At 33.1% G+C, this 18238-nt stretch overlaps 1 protein-coding gene across 3 annotated transcripts in view; it reads right to left on the reverse strand.

The window, feature by feature from the left end:
- The window catches only part of LOC118186854 (pancreatic triacylglycerol lipase-like), a 63153-nt gene that overhangs the window by 12159 nt on the left and 32756 nt on the right, over positions 1-18238 (reverse strand). For all 3 annotated transcript variants that reach the window (XM_035357018.2, XM_035357017.2, XM_035357015.2), the window contains exons 3-6: positions 17357-17497; positions 3636-3744; positions 2903-3019; positions 2557-2673 (exon numbers count right to left, since the gene is read on the reverse strand). In XM_035357018.2, coding sequence (XP_035212909.1) covers positions 2557-2673; positions 2903-3019; positions 3636-3744; positions 17357-17497 — 484 coding nt within the window. The remainder of the gene's footprint in view (positions 1-2556; positions 2674-2902; positions 3020-3635; positions 3745-17356; positions 17498-18238) is intronic.

Below are 18238 nucleotides of genomic sequence, written 5' to 3' on the forward strand. Positions count from 1 at the left end.
CTTGGTGATAAATTGCATCTTCAAAATTAAGCAAATTTTCACATTTGGTCAGGAAGGCTATTTGGAATATAGTCCGTTTTATCAATTCTATAGATCTAACAACATGACTTCGTTTTTGAAATAAATCAGTTTCTCTTTCTAGATCCTGGAAGGCTGTGCGAGGGGTAAAGCAAGTTTCATGTGCTCTCCCAAGAAAACCCCGTGCGTGTTCTCTTATATTTAGAAATCTGGTTATCAAATCGACCTGGTTAATAAACTTGGTTTCCGAAAAACCATCTTTAAGATTAGCTGTATGTGTATGAGCGTTGTTATTCATAAATATTGTTACGCGTGTGCGGGTTCGTAATGTTTTGAACGGGCAAAGAAGTCATAAATGATTTATGAACGTTATTTTCCAAAAAACACTTCCCAGATCTAGAAATTTTCACACAAAATTATTTGTACAAGGTCTTCTCAGCTATACTACTCCTACGGCTCAGCAGTTATCGCTTCAGACTCTAAGAATGTTGAACAAAAGGCAATATAAAGATCTTATAAAAGCGAACCTCGCTCTAAGTGATCGCCCAGGGCCGGATCCACTTAGTGTTACTTAGGAATCGGACCAACTATCCACGGCGTTTAGCGATCTCTAGCTGAATTAGGCTACAAAAATAGTCACTGAAACCAGACCAAGACCAAGAAGACCTGCTCTTTACGTCCGCTTAGTTTTATGAAAAAAGAACCCGTTTAATACCGCATACAGAATATCGACCTTGACAATATGACAGCGAATATTTGATAGACCTAATTTTGGTCAGACGCATAAATCTTAAACAAAGGCTGTGTAATACTACGAGGTGTAGAAAAGAGATCTTACGGACCTATGGTCAGATTTTCAGGGTTGCAGTTCGCTATCAATTTATTTTTATAGACGGAAACGCTCTTTCATACAGTATTGATCTGGAGGATATTTCTCCGGGAGGTAAAGCTATTGTTACTAGGAAAATTGTTTGTCCAGTAAGATCTCTAAACCTAAACCATGTAGAATATATCTGGAACTTTCTTGGAATGGTAATTACAACTCTCCTTCCCCCTTTTAATGTTCCTGCGGTAATGGAATTGACTTCCGCAGGGACATAATAACTGCCTTATTTCAAGTGTGAAGTGTGAGTTTTGACGCTACTAGAGTTTAATGACTTTAGGGTCATATTCTCTGTTACCTTTCATTCGATCTTCTCTTTAAATTCGATCTTGCAATCTCAGTTTTGATAAGTCTTGGAACACGATTATGCGTGTGTTCCATAACTACTGTGTGACACATGCTTTTGTATTATATTGATCTACAGCTATACCAAATTTCATTAAAGTCTGCCCTTCAGTTCTGGAATAAATCAATCTATAAAAATTCTCTATTTGCATATGAGAGATGGAATTTGCCAAAATTGTGTAGTAGATTAATATCTCAGTAATCTGCTTAGTTTCTTAAGCTCAAAGTTTGAAGAAAGAAGTCAACCCTGAATCTGACTTTGAAGAATTGCAGAAGGAATTAATGGTTAAATGTTCCTCGATTTCGCCATTATCTTTAAAAAATAAGTCTTAAAATGCTAGATTTAGCACTTAATGATAGAAGCATTATATCCGTTAAATATGTATGGGTTTAGTCCATAGTACATCGAAAAATATCTTCGAATTCATTAAACTGTAAAAGCTCATGATAGTGGAATAAACAAAAAACTGTAGCGAGAGAGAACGAGATAGTGACATGCATGTCAACTCCGGCTCCCACGCTCTTACCTAAGTCACACTTCTCGATACAGTACTTATTAGTGGGATTAAAAAGAGCTCGGTGAATTAATGTATAGCATCGGAATGAGAGACTTGTCCTCACAATATTTAAAGACTAAACTTAATCTTACAGCTATATTCTGTACCCCTACTAGACATAAACCTTTCTGAACGTTTCTTTTTAAAACAAATTATATAAAAATACATACGAAGCGATTATTAGCCTGAGAAGTGAGATGCATTAGTGGAGAAGTTCCTGAGGAAAACTAGCTTGTTGCAAAAGTGTACACAAGGCAATAAGTTCAAAAAAGCCAAAGCAACGAGCTCATTTGTCTGACGAACGAATCTCAGACTAGCATAATTAGTGGTTTCATCCTCTCGGCCATTGATATTACAGGACAGTCTAATATTTCATACGTTTCGTCTCTGCTGCATCCGTAGTCCGAAACAAAATCTTGTTGTCATAATACCAGCTTGCCTGCAAATATAAACTTCAAAAAAATCACAATAACATATATCCTACATTTCGCTTTGATAACATAAACTATTCGAATGCCACACTTAAAGGCTGCAAACTACTGATATATTAGTTATAACAATATATTTACTTATGCAGAATATGCATTTTATAAGAATTTATTGAAATTACAAACTTCTGACAATTATATTTCCTTGTTACCAATTTTAACTACAGCTTTGAAAATTCAGAAACAGAATGAAATACTAGTAGTCAAATATTTAATAGATATATGTGTATTTCATTACTGATTGTGTCAGAAAAGACACACTTACAGTCTGAGATACGAGAACCAGTGACAATATGTCTTAGCAAAGTGAGGGCGCAGCCCCTTGGTCTACCTCCGCCTGGCCAGAAATTGACATGCCCTACGTCTTTTGGATTTCCCAAACCTGCAAAAAAGGAATCCAAGTATTTCATAAAATTATAATTAACATTCATCTGAAAATTTCGTTCTAAGTGAAAAAAAAAATTAGAAAACTGCTACAAACTAAAATTTGTATATATAGAAACTTAAACAAGAGAATTATAACTCCCATCCCAGCAAAAATGAAAATCATAAACCTACTGTCATGAATTCATCAATACAAATACGTTTAATATTAATAAATGCAAATATACCATCGATAATTATTCTTCCCGGATTTGAATGAATTACATCAACAAGGAGTGCGTCTGAAGGGTCAAGGGCAGCAACACTGGGAAGATCAAGAAAACCGGGACCAGCAGGATCAAGAGCTTACAATATAAAATGAATAAATAAAAATTAATTAAAATACATTACAAATAACATAAATTTTACATTTCCCTTATTCCCTTATGCTATACAGGTTTTGATACAAAAAACACTAATATTAATTATTTAACTATCGGAAAATATAACATATGTACTAAAACATAAAAACGTTCAAAGCCAATCAAATTTAGAGATTAAACAAGTAAAATCTCACACTGTTTTTTGTAGAATAAATTATACTTACAAATTACGTAAAGGGTTATTATAATTTTCATTCATATATAAAACCCTGTATTCAATATATACAGGTACACAGATAAATAAACAAATATTAGGATACGCTAAGAAGAAACTGAATTTAAATTAGTTATTAAAATCTCTTTTCGAAGTTAAAGTGTTTTTTTTTTCGGAGCTCTTTGCATAACATTTGCATAACAATTGTTGCACTATGTTACCTTTCCATCTCTTGAAAATCAAATCATAGTTGATTTTCATCTCACGTTATCCATTCAGACAGCCTGTTATTTCTTCTATTATTTTTGTCTGCTTTCAGCTTCATGCATAAATTTTAAAATTACTCTACATATGATCATATAGTGCTTACAACAGGAGGTTTACCTGTGATTCGTCCAAGTCTAGGTATCCTTTGGCCAATATAACCAGCTATTTGGGCTCCTAAACTGTGTCCAACAATATGAAACTTTTCCGCAGGGTATTTGTAAGATTTCTATGAAAGAAATTTCAAGTCATGAAAATATGGTAGCATATCAATCAGCTGTAAAAAATACGAACTTAACTATTTTAATATTTATACGAATATATATGACTGCCTTACTAAACACAAAAATGTTGAAATTAAAATTGATAATTCAATTTTATTGCCCAAAAATGCATTTTGAGACTTTTTATTCGAGAGTACTCTCCGAATATTCTTCTCCCAAAATCTATCCACCAATGTCAGATTTATCAATCATGGATCCTCATCCATACGTACTGTCAAGAATTTTATTTTGAATAAATAATATAATTTAGAACCAAAAAGAGATTTAAAAAAGTATTTAACAATTTTTCTATACTGTATTATGTAATTAATGCTAAAGGAAAACAATGAGATGAAATAAGGAAGGGAATGCCGATGATTAAAATAACCGGGAGTTCATAACCGGCATTCCAGGATCGCGGAGGTCAATAACCCCTATAACAAAGTAATGGCTACTAAGAGTCTTTGCGAGAACAAATTAGTTCTAGATTTGAGGTATTCAGGTGTGGAACATTATCAGAATTTTAATCTATGATGTAAGAATTCAAGCTTAGGGCAGAACAATGATATTAAAACAGCTTTGGCCAGTGTAGCACAAGAACCTCCCACGAATACTATTAAGGACAAAAGACATGAAAAATAGATTCGCTGGGAAGGCTCCGCAACCGGCACTGAACAGCATCGAACAGTGTCCTCAAAGACAAATGATTCATCAATTCTATTGTCGCAGCCGTTACAAACAGTTGTCAAAACAGAAGATTATTTAGTAATATAAGGATCAAAAAACATGAAAAAACTATATGCATTAAGAGACAAAAGTAATTGCTGTTTTCTCTGCAAGCTTATTTACAAGAGTTCTGAAAATCTGCGAGGATTTACGCCGCTAATCGTAAGTGTATTCGAGTTTCTGATGAGCTGTTTTCTTATTCTCATTAAAATTATTTGGAAGAGATAACTGATGTCTCACGAATACTAGAAATCTTTCCGGTAAAACATACAGCAAGCTCTAAAATCAACATTAAATAACAGTTCACCATATCAAATACCAGCGTAAGTATATAACCAATAAATGAGTATGGAAATAAAATTTAAAAAGAACGACGGCGTTGATTTCAATATAAGGGGAAACAACAGTGGATAAAGAAGTTACTGAATGCAAGTTATGAAGGTAAAGCAGGCAATCGTTTAATATCTTGCCAATACTGTTTCGACTTAAACACCGCTAAAGTTATTTGAAGAAGATTATAAAGCTTTTCTTCATTTTATTCCACTTACCTGAAGAATTTGAGCCTCGGGAAGCACATCCCGCAAGCACATAACAAATAAAACAGGCTCATTATTTAGGAAAGACTGTTAGTTAAAATTAAATTTTTATTTTAATGGGAGCAAACATTAAAGATCGTATCATATGTGTAGTAGCTATGGGAAAAACTTATTTGATCTCTTGAACTGAACGACAAACGTGAGTTATAAGGAACACATGACTACAATGTGTTGAAACAAGCGGAAACACTTTCAAATTTGTAAACGCCTTATGGGCTTTCTGGAAGTCAAACATTATGTTGGAAGTGGATATCAGTTTCGCAGATTTAGAACTCAATGATGATGTTAAATTATCTGTTCGCATAATATGTATATATTTTTAATAATATCCGGCTGGCTCTTTATTTAATAGTCATTAACTTTTACTTAATAGTTTCTTTATTTAATAGTCATTAACCTTGCGCCACTACAAGAGCCAAAAATGGTGGCCATTTCATTATGGAAGCACCTAATAGGTGGGACGGACAGTTACAACCATGCTTTCTCCGGTATTCGAACCCGAGTTCATAGCTGCGACAGTCAGGTTCATTAGCCACTATAATGGCTAGGTGACTTAATCGCATAATATTAAATCATATATTCGGAGTCGTAAAAGGTATCTGTAGTGTTTTCTCTTGACCAGTAAACAGAAGGGAAAATCCTTTTCTGTGGTTTAAATTATTAATGCTAGGCCGTTCTCCATCACAAGATGGAAAACTAGATTTGAATCTGGGAACATACCTAGATTACAGTTAGACGCTGCTCTAGAAACTCTATTTAAGCTTTCAGAACATAATTTTAAACATGATGTAACGAAAAGGAGCTATTAACCTTATAAGGTATTTCTCCTACCTTCTTCACATGCCTTTGAGCTGTGTTGGTCTGCACGCTGGGCGCATATTCCAGAGGTCAAAAGTCTACGGAGCTTAGCTACTTAAATGACAGACTTTTGAGTTTACGGAGCTACCGTGACTAGCACTTGGGAGCTAGTAGATACGTTAGCTGTTGAACTCGTATTCAAAACCGTTAGAATTCAACATAAGAAAATAATATCGAATAATGTACATTCTGGCGAAGCTCCCACAAATAGAAAAAAGTCTGATGTGGACACCACATGACTTGTTTTGCCTTTTAAATTATACACATTTTTTTCTACATTTCATTTAAACTTATTTCCTCGAATTTCATATATTTCTCATTCACCTAATTCAGTTCTCACTTTGTGGCAAAGCAAAAGTCTGTAAAACCTCTTAGCATCTTTATTAAAAATTGTAAAATACAGAAAATCGTAAAACATCAAATACATTTCAAGCAGTTTAAAAAAATTTGCAATTAAAATTAGAGTTTCTACGCAAAAACAAACAATTCGGCCAACGCGCGAGAAAGCAGAATGTTTCGGTACACAAAACTAAAAATTTACTTTTGTAGATGAGGATTCCAGGAGAATTTCTTCTCGATTGCTAACCCAAGTTACTTGATTCTAGTCACAGACTTGATCTTTTGAATATTAATTTTAGAGCTAATGCTTAGTTATATTTTGTCCTGAATTATGGATTACTAGGACTTGAGATTTACTATGTGAGATTTGCAGTTTTTGAATTAAGCAAAATTGGCTAAATATCTGAAGTGTTTTATTACAGTTATCCTGTAAAATGTCTCTGGTACGACCGGTTGCAATAAAAACAATATCGCCTGGAAAAGCAACAGCTTTTGAGTGGTTTTGACACTGATAGGCAGTAATATTGTTGAAACTGATCTTCCAGAGATCTGCACTCACGCAAGATCCCTAGGGACATCTGCTGACTTGATTACGCACAGCTTCAGTGCTATTGTAAAGAATCATACGTTTCCTGTTTCTGAAATAATATGAATAATTAGAAATAAGTTTTAAGGACGCTTAAAGGAACGCAGAGATTTTAAAACTATTCGCCACCATAAACAATCGAAAATTAATTTTAAGTCAAGGCATATTATTGCAGAATGAAATTAGTTGATTTTATTGTTTCTGTCTTGTTGAAGAGCTCAATAAATTTCATTATTTGTTGAAAATAAGCTTCGAAATCCAAACTGCTTATTACTCATTAAGTGTTTGCTGTAAATATGAAATTTTAGGCAGGAGGTTTCAAACGTCAGCTCAAGGATCAGACATCCGAAATAAGACAACTGCAGGCTACCGACGGACTGACCGAATACCGAGTTAACGGCTTACATCCCTATCTCAAAATCTGTATAATCTCTGAAGGGAACAAGTTCGTGACTAAGTTTGAAGTGATAGAACCATATGAAAATAGTCACATACACTTCATGGCTATCAGGTGGTTTTAGCGATACTCCCCTTTGAGATGGTAAAGAAAATTAAACATTTAGGTATTTTACTGAACAGCAAATTTAATTGGGAAACGAATATTACCTACATTTCTAATTAATATCAGAGACTTAATTGAATCGAACTGTATGTAATAATTTTCGCGTTAAATTGATTATTACTGCAGTTAACAAGGTATTGTTTCGTTCATTTCATATGGCTGTAGAGTTTGGTGATTATCTCTGAAAAAGAGGATTAACTCCAATACTTTATTTCGAGTTCGGAGGCGAAATCTGCTGAGGGGGTTACCGAACTATTAGTCAGAATACTGCCTTCTCTCTTGCCGGATTTCCACCGCTGGGTATATTTATTCTGCAATATATAGGTTACAAGGACTGCCTTTTCAATTACTCCAGTTCTCATTTTTGATAGTTTATTGCCCTTGTCTGCTATTCTTTATGCAGCTCTAAAACGACCAGTAAAAATTTAGTAAAATAGTCAATCAGTAAAACAGTATGGATACTGATGAAATATCATTCTCAAGTGTGTGCTATACGAACAGTAGTAAAATTGTATTAAACAATAGTAGTTTCGCTTCTTTAGATGAAGATGGTGTTCAGATTGAGTACCACCAGTTTGTATTAGAAATAAATGAACTTTTTTATAATTCTGAACTTCTCTGTATTAGTTTTACGGTTAAGTGGATATTAGCCAGGATAGACATTTACCTTTCTAGGTTCTTAATTTGCACGGATTCTCTCTCTTCCCTGGAGTCCCTAAAAATTATCTGATCATGTAATGATATTTTTATTAATATACAGCAGTCTCTCGGGGACTCACTGGAGGTGGGTATTTCAGTGATTTTAACATTTCTTAGTGGACACTCTGGGATACATGGAAACGAGACAGCTGATCAGCTGATTGTCTTACTAATCAGGCAACTAGAAAAAACATTATAATGATGCAAATATTACAAAACCGTTCTTTAAAAAAGGATTCAAAGTTAAAATCATTTAACAATGGAATTATGATTATATCATTTATGATAATGGGCATACTGCAAAAACGATCTTTCCGACTATCTTTGAAAGACTCTAAAATATGGACTTATTGCTCAACTTTACGCAATTTTTGTCACGGCATGAAAAGTTTATTGTTTAACTTGAACGGTTTAAGCTGCATTCTTCAATTTGTGTTATTGTGATCTCTCAAAGTGTGTTCAGCAAAGTCCACTTAATTTGTGATTGCCCTTTGCTTAATCATGCAAGAAATTCATTAAAATGTATACTGAATTCCATTGGAGTTAATTGGCCACCGAAATATCATCTTGCTTTAAATGACTTTGCTGACTTTTATTTTAAATACTGTAACAGATTTTCTTTTTGTTTGCTTTTTGGCATTCATTCTAGCTTTTTTTCTAAATCATATAAATTGTTTGCATTATTTAAAATTAATGTCTTGTACTTTCCTTACATTTCGTAAGCCATGTGAGATATTTTGCGGTGCACAAAGACAATTATTTTAAATAAATATATATTAAAAATTGGTAATATATATTTGAAATCAAATATATGAAATCCCTATTCAATATCATGTTTAAGTGAAGCAAATTTGCCTTTTCATTAATAAAAAGTGATACTGCTTTTAATAGATGGCTTTGCCGACAATAGAGCGTTTACTAATAATACGATGACATCATTGACGACTTTGTCTTGTAAAGCTTCGTATAGTTTATTATTGATATGCTGCAAATATTTAAAATGCTATCTTCTTAATTAATTAAAGTAGTGTGTGATTTGATTAGATACGTTAGTATGTTTAATGTTGGTTGTACAAATAAGTTTTGAGCGTTTTTTTTTTTGGTAGCTTTGAAGCTTTATTCAAAGAAATTGGATTTACTCAAATCATTTTCCATCGTTAGCTGCTACTTTACCCCATCTTTCAGGTAGCATATGAATTTCGCCTTTAAAAATTTCCTTTCCTCGTGTTTTGAGGCGATCCAAGAACCGACCCAATTTTTCGCTTCTTCGTATGAAGTGAAGTGCTGCTAGGCCAAGATGTCATGAGTCATCGATCCGAACAAGTGGAATTTGGAAGGAGCAATGTCTGATGAATACGGCGGGTAGGGTAGGTCATCTCACTGAAGCGCCTTCAAAGTTTTTCTTGACGACTTTTGCAGCATGTGGGCAAGCGTTGTCTTGCTGAAAGATCACTTTGTCATGTCTTTTGACTTATTGTGGACGTTTCAGCTTCAATGCTCAGCTCAGTTGCATCAGTTGTTTTTTGTAGCGTTCCCCAACGATGGTTTCGTAAGGTTAGAGAGCTCATAATAGATCACACCGAGCTGACCCCACCCAAATGCACAGCATTAGCTTTTTGCCATGAATATTAGGTTTGGCTACTCAAGTTGATGCATGCACGGGCTTATCCCACAATTTTCTGCTCTATAGCTTGTCGTAGTAGATTCATATTTCGTCCCCCGTTACGATTCGATGCACCACCCCTTCCGATTTTGCCTTTGGAGCAGCTGTTCACATGAAAGAATAGCGTTCGACGTCTCTTGGCTTGACTTCATACGGAACCCAGTTTCCTCGTTTTTGCAGCATACCCATAGCCTTGAGACGCTTTAATATTGCTTGTTGATTCACTCTCAAGGTTTTGAAGAACTCTTGGGTTTGGCATGAATCTGAGTTCAATAACCCCTCCAACTCAGCCTTTTCGGCCACATGTTTTTATTTGATGGAGCATGTTCCCCATATGCTTCACACAGCAATCGATGTCCATCAGCTGCACTTTTCTTCAAATCAAAACAAAAATTGCGCTTCCCTCAAATTTTGTTTTGTTGCTATAAAGGTTTCTTTGTGTTCATTAGGCACAAAGAAAGTTTGTTTCTTACACTTCATCGAAATGAAACAGATTGATTTTTAGAGGGAAATGCTGGAGCTTTAACACGAATACAGTTACAAAATTGTTCGAAAGGTTTATACTAGTAACGCCATCTTATGTAAATCTCCAAAAACTTATTTTTACACCTAATAATACAGAGTGCCAAGTGCTTTTTTTGATTAGGCTCCCGAAAATGCTAGAGCCGGCCATGCCCCTCTCATGTAATATTTTATTCTTGCTTCTTATAATTCGCGGGGTTTTGGAAGACAAAACTGAGTGCGGTATGATAATTTCAATCTTCGAGGAGTTATTATAGATTTTTTATGACAGAAACCAGACAAATAAGAAAATGTTTGATTATTCGGTGTACTAAAAGAACTTTCTTTAAATTCAGTATAAGTACAACATTTACTACAGCATCAGAATTAGCAGTTTAAAGATAAATATTTCTAAATAATATTTATTTTGATACTTTTCATTAGAAAGCATATTAATAACAGCGACTGACTGATAGGTTCAGTATGATTAAAATGTTGAATGTTCCAACATTTTAAATTAAGCTTTCTTTAATTTCTTAGCTTAATATCCCAAATAATATAACTATTACCTCAGTATAAAAGATATTTCTAATCCTACTGAGCAACTTGGCTGTAAAATCCTCTACACTGGTACTGACAGATGTGTGTTAAATATTAAATATAGTAATACTGATTATAATAGTAGGGACAAAAATAATAAAATTAGATTAAAAAGATACAGTGCGGGGATGTATATATATCATTTAATACCTAAATTATGCATTAAAATTAGTCTGCGTCAGATGACAAAATCTGTATTATAATTTTAAAAACGGTAAACAAAGTTTCTGTAAGACTTCTCACTTGTTTTCATTTCAAGAAATTTTAATTCTTAGAGTTAAAAATTGTCTTATTAAAATATCATATTAAGACGAGAATAAATGTTGCATTGAACAGATTTAACTCATAGGATTTTATCACATAATGACTTTGATTACAATGAACAACTCGAAAGGCCAACCTTCTATCAAATGTTTGTTTCAGTCAATAATGGTCTAAAGTTGACCGAAAAGTCATTTCAACATGTTAATCCATTAACATTTTGAAATACTAAAGGAACTAATTTTTTGTTGTTATGTAACAGAAGTATTTGGATGTAACCGAGCTATATTATCGAACGCCATCTAGTGGCGACTAGAACAACTTACAGTTGCCGACATCCAGCTGCGATGAGGATAGACTCTCTAATATTATGTCTTCGCGACTCGAAAGTTAATTCTAAATGTTAGGTGTTCCGTTTTACTGTATGTTTCGTTCTGGTATGTATTTTCTTTGTAACTGATCCTGTTAATAAATATTTTTAGAGCTAGCCGACGTTTCAGTTTATTGAAGAAAGGCTACATTATTTATTTGTCCATAATTGTAATAATTTGCAATAAATTATCAAATAATTTAAAATTTTATTAATTATTAAGTAAAATCCTTCTTAAATTTTTCTTGACTACAGAACGTAAGAATGAATTAAATATTTACTTAAGAAGAAATCTTTTTTTTAATAAAATAATTCCTGCGAAATTAAAACTGGAATACTCTGGAATATTCAAATATTTACACTTTTTCTAAAACCTTTTCGTATTTCTCATCTGTGTCTGGAGAAATATTTTGTGATGTTTCACAAATGTTAGGAAAATAGTCCGTAACGAATTACGTTAGGAGCCGCAATTTTATAAAGGTGTTCTTCCTGGCTTTCCAATAAAATATAAAGTTTCCTATGATTCTGTAGCAGAAGATGTCAAGTCTGCTGTTATTATTCGTAACCAGAATTTTTTTCCTTTCCTTGACTTAAATCATGCAGCTTATAATACTGGTGTTTTAGATATAAAATTAATGCATCTGACCTGACTATTTATTCCGCTTATTTTGAGCCCCAAACTAATACTGATACAGAGTTATTAAAAACTTCCCATATTTTCACGGTTAAGAAACCATGCAATTTTTTATGTGCTATGGATTCGAATAGCAAATCAGAGATTTGGCATAATCCTATTATTGATGCTAGAGGAACGAAATTTGGCGATTTTATTAATGCGAATCATTTGTTTCTCATTAATGAAAATCGCTGACCTAATTTCTGTTCCACGCATGCCTCGAGTTATATTGACCTTACGCTTTGTAGCTTGGGATCGCTACCATACGTTCAATGCTGGAATATCTCTGAGGAAGTATCTTTTTCTGACAATAAAATGATTATCTTTGAACTCCTTTTATGTCGTCCTATTATTTCTTCTAATTTCTGTACTTTTAATTTAAAAAGAGCAAACTGGTATTTATTTAGAGAACTTTATAAGAGAGAACTGTGTGACTTGAATATCACTTTTAATAGTTACTCTGATTGTATTGCATAAGAAAATGTTGTAAATACACTTTCTACCGTAATTTTTAATTGTGCTTCATTTTCAATTCCGATGAAGAAAAGCATGAAGAACGGTGTTCCTTGGTAGTGTAAAGAAATTGATAGTTATAGAATGCATGTAAATGCTGTAAATTTCAGAGAGAAAGAAACAGTACTCTTAAAGATATATATATATAATTAAGTATTTTGAGTTGTGACATAATTATAAGGCTAAATTAACTAATGTCAAGTTTGAATCGCGAAACAAATTTCTCTCAGCAAATGTTCACAATGTCTGGAAATATATATATATATATATATGAGGTCAAGACCAATTTTGCGAAAAGGATTGAGATTTACGGAATTAAACTCCCGGATGGCAAGATTACTTCGAGTTTAAGTGATACAATTGTGGCTATAATGACTAAATATTTCCTAAACATAATTCGAATGATGATAGAAATTCTCATAATACTATGCGTACTCAGTCTGAGAGACTATATATTTCATTTATGGACTATCAGTTCTCTACTTCAGAAGTTAACAGTGTTATTGAAATCAAGAAGAACAAATCGCATGGGCTAGACTCTTTTTCCAATGAAATTGTACATGAGTGACGTGCCAGGGCAATCGAAGACAAAAAAAAAAAAAAAAAACTCTACCACTTGAACAACAAATGGAAGTACGAACTATTATTTCCAAACGATGGTGAAAAAAAATCAGTTTGCTTATTACGCAATACTTCAGTAGCGGTACCAAAGCGATCGAATGTTGAACGCCATTATAAATTGGGTTTTAAAGATTTAAACGGTAAATATTCACTCAGGTCTGCTTTACCTAGATATAAAGTTAAGTCTTTGAAATCTTTTCTAAACACTTATCAAATCGTTCTATTTATCCTCAAAAATGATGCAAAGAATCACACAAAAACATCCTTCAAGTAAGTTTATTCCTTCATCACATTAAAAGCCATATTCAGACAGGGGCCATTGTAAAGGAAGCTGGGCTCTCAATGTCAAACTCTTTATTTCATAAATTTAAAAACAAAAATCAAATAATCTCAGCAACGAAAGATGTGCTTCTTTCAAGAAATACGGTGGAACCACAAGTGGAAGATATGGCAAGTGTCATCTCTAAGTACAAATGATATCTTCTTTTGCAAAATATGCGTATTTTTCTCTGCAGTTTGATAAATCCACTGATGTTACTGACTCACTGCAGCTTCTGATGTTTACGAGAATGGTGTTTCCTAACCTTTCTGCGAAGGAAGCATTGTTGAGCACGTTGACGTTGGCAAAACACAAGCGAGAGCAAGACATATATGACGCAATTAAAAACTATATTACTAAAGAGAACGTACCAGTAAAAATGCTGGTAGCAATCCCAACCGACGGTGCGCCGGCTATAATTTTGATTAACACTAAATTTATTGGGCTCTGTAAGCAGGATGACGCATTTTCCAAATCCATACCACTAATTTATAATTAATTAATTAATATTTATAATTAATTAATTCATCTATAAAATCTACACAAAAACATACGTTACAGACAGCACATAATGAATCGTCAAAATTGAGCTGCTAAAGTCTCAGCACAACTTCACAACAGTACTTAAATGTAAGCTTTGTAAACAATATTTCAGCTTTTACTTAATTCTGATAGTAAACACTGACGTAAACAGATCATGTTTACAAAAATGATTTGTAAGAGCGTGGGAACATCATACCTGTTTCTACTGCAATAGATATAACGTCCTGAAACAAGTTGTCTCAACCCACTACAATAGATAACATCTTGAAAATATGCAAATGCACAACAATGTATATCGCAATGTATATCATGTAATTTAATCCATTTTACTTGAGCTAATAAATTAGCTGAAAGGTAGGAGTGCCGTTGATGCCGCCGGCAGTGGCAGTACTTGTAGTGGTCACTGGAGTCACAATTTCCATCGCGACTTGAGGAATGATGCCAGAATGTTGTTAGTTTTCTAGTTAGTGTGAGGGGCTAATACCTACTTACCTAGGGTAAATATGAGGCGGCCCCCTCACTTCTACATAACATAACACCTATAAAATCTAACTGCTAAAAACATTATCCTCAATCACATAATGACTATTGTACGCATTGTAAATTTTATCTGAGGAAGGGCCTTTGTCATCATCGCCCTTTTTTAGAGCTCCGCTTGATGGGCTAAATAGCAAGTACGGTGATATGATTCGCCATACAGAAGAATGGTGAGTGAATCGAGAAACGTTTTAACAAGATTTTTTGGAATACTATCGTAGATTAAATTTTTCTCATATTCAAGGACAATTTTGACCAAAAATTTGGGGGCATGGAATGGCCTGCTGACTTGGCCTTTTTAACCGTTATCATTGCAACACTCAGCAACATAGATACTATGTTGCAAAGAAAAGGAAACAAACATCGGAAATTATGTGCTCATTATCTGCTTTTATGACTAGAGTCTATTTGTCGAAGAGCAATTTACTGGAGAAAGACTACCAACATTTATCGTCATTTACCCTCATTCTGTTCCTAGAATTAATTATGGATAAGGATCTGAACATGTTCAAAACCTTTTGTTATTTAGTTCAGACTTTAAAACAAGACCCCAAGATATATTTTCTATGGAGCCCATTTTATTTTTCACAAAAAATCCTTTCTTGTAATTAAACATAACAGAAGTGACAGTCAGAGGGCAAAATTTTTTATAACAAATCGTACAACACTAACGAATTAGAGATCGTTACTCTTCGTACTGCTATAACAATTACATTTTCTTGTATTAACAATTAGTTTATTGGTTTGTGACTTTTATTTATTTTCTAATTTGAAATAAACGCACAGAAAATAAACGTAATGATGTTTATAAACTAGTGAACACTATTAAATATTAAAAAATACTTAGGTTTGCACTACTAGTGCAATAACTTTTGTGGTCAGAAAATAAACGTAATGATGTTTATAAACTAGTGAACACTATTAAATGTTAAAAAATACTTAGGTTTGCACTTCTAGTGCAATAACTTTTGTGGTCAACATTGTAAAGTGAGAGGATGGGAGAGTTTTTGTGGTCAGCATTGTAAAGTGAGAGGCTGTGAGAGGTGAGCTGTTAGATGTTCCATAGCAAATTAAAATAACAAAAAGCAAGTACAAAAATATGTAGACTCCGCAGCATGTGAAAACCAACACAAGGTCAGGCCAGAGGATATTTATAATTAAATATTTCATTTATATCAAGCTAATGACTTAATACACGACTGACTGATCGAGATATTTGACAATTTAATAATTTAACAGCTACATTTTCTGGTATTAGTAATTAATTAATTAGTGCGTGCTTTTTTGTTATTTTCTAATTTGAAATTATGTAGTTTGAGCCTACTCTACATTTGTGTTTAGTAGTGGATTTCAATTTTTGTAAATTGTTTTAACTTGTCTTATTATTTGGAAACATAAAATCGTCCAGTAAAATCACATAGTATCGTGAGACTATTATTTTCCAATTTTTCAAGCATCCACCGGGTGCCAGTGAGGCACTGCAGAAATTTAAAAGTAGTTCTTCAGGCAAACCCGGTTGAGCTCCACTGCTCTAGAATATCATTTAAACCTTTAGGCTTTTCTGTATCTTTCAGGCTGTAAAATCGAGGAAATATTTGGCGAAAGAAATCCGATTCCTATAAACTTAAAATTATCTCCAATATTTCTGTAATGTCAAGTGTTGTTGTTAAAGAGTTACTGAAGGTCTATTCCCTTAGTATCATTTTTGTTCCAAACTTACGCTGATTCTTGGAAGATATCACCTTTTCTAGGACTTTGTTTGCTTTATAGACAAAGAAAAAGATTAAAGGCCTTTAAAACAGTATGGTTTATGAGATTTGATTTTCCTAATACGAGAGGAATTTTTTTTCTCTTTCGTTCTATTGAAAAACGGTTGAGTGTAACTGCATTTAAATTTGCTGGATGATACAAACAGAGGAGTTTCCTTATCTGTCTGCTAGAAAAAACTCTAAACATCTAGCATTAAGTAAGGTCTTTGTAACGTGATTTTTGCCGATTGGTGTGCTGTTGTAATGATAGAAAATTTACATTAGGCTCAAAGAAGATCGGTTGAAACTTTCTAAATAGATGATTTTATCGAACATCGTACTAAGATTTGTCTACTGCGTAAATACGCAAAGTTTCGACACCTTAATATAATATAATAAAGGAAAATTCTGAGCATCATAATATACAATCCCTTACTGCGAATGCATAGGAAATGTGCGTGAATGAAGAATTGGTCTTTTTTCAAAGCCACTGAGAAAGAGAAATCAAGGTTGTCTGAAAGGTTACTGTTACTGTTCTTGTTATGCATTAAAATAATGAACTAAGAATGCATGACATACATACTCTTCATATAATTAATAAATCGCCATGAGGTTAATAAATATTGGCATCACAGCATTTCATCCTTAAACCAGGGTATTTTTATAATATAGAATTTCAAATGGAGTAGTTCTTATATTCAAAAATCTCAAGCACCCGAATTTTAGGACTTGATGTGTTTATTTATTATTTAAGGCTAATTTATAGAATACACTCGTTCAATAAATTTGAAAATTTATGTAACTATTTTGTTTGATTGTATGCTTATCTAAATTAAATTTACAACTCGAAATATACTCACTTGTATAAACCTTAAAAGTAAAGAGACTTGTGCTCCTTCTCCTCGTGTATTCACAGAGGCCTGGCTGTAAGGAATAGTTGGACCGAAATCTGCTATGATAACATTATTATCCATCCAAGAAAGGTACGCATCTTTGAGTTCCTAAAAAAGATGAAAGTGCTTAATTATAAGAAGAAAAATTTTCAAACGATATGAATGCGTATCTTTCGAAAATGATACTTTTAGGGTTAGAAACAAAATTTACTTTTAGCAGCTTAACGTAACGCCAAAAAATAAGAAAATAACATTTCAATGTTTCTAATAACATGCTTCCTTTATAGTATTCTTCACTTAGTATTTCAAGAATATAATTCAAGGCAAGTGCAATCATTTCAAGAATATCAAGGATTTAATCTGTTATATAGGATCTTTCAGAAAACTTGCACCATTAAACCCTTGAATGGTTGTCGAACACCCAATGATTCCAATATGGAAAATGAATCAAAAGATTATATTCGAGACTACACGATTTTCAACTAATTAAAATTCTTGTAGTTTTGAATCTACTTTTCAATTTAAAAATATCAAAAATTTTTCCCCAAACACTTTCGAATTAGTACATTGATTCTTATCCTATTAAGCCCCTTAAAGAGAGAGGCAGCTCCATAATATGCAAAATGCCTGTGAACAAACTGTGAAAATTAAAAAAATTTTCTTACCTGATGAAAAGAAAAGTTAGACCATTTTGGACAATGAAAATAAATAATTAAATACTAAATTTAGTAGTTTCATACAGTTTAATCTCGAGAAGTAAAACGTTTTGAACTTAACAGGGAAAAACAATTCGAACTTCTACTAACTTTTTTAGACGTAAAGGATATCTTTCAGAATCTTAAGCTCAAA

Source organism: Stegodyphus dumicola, chromosome 4 (genome assembly GCF_044657685.1).
Source record: "Stegodyphus dumicola isolate Sdum_Otavi_A_Nest chromosome 4, ASM4465768v1".
Lineage (NCBI taxonomy): Eukaryota > Metazoa > Arthropoda > Arachnida > Araneae > Eresidae > Stegodyphus > Stegodyphus dumicola.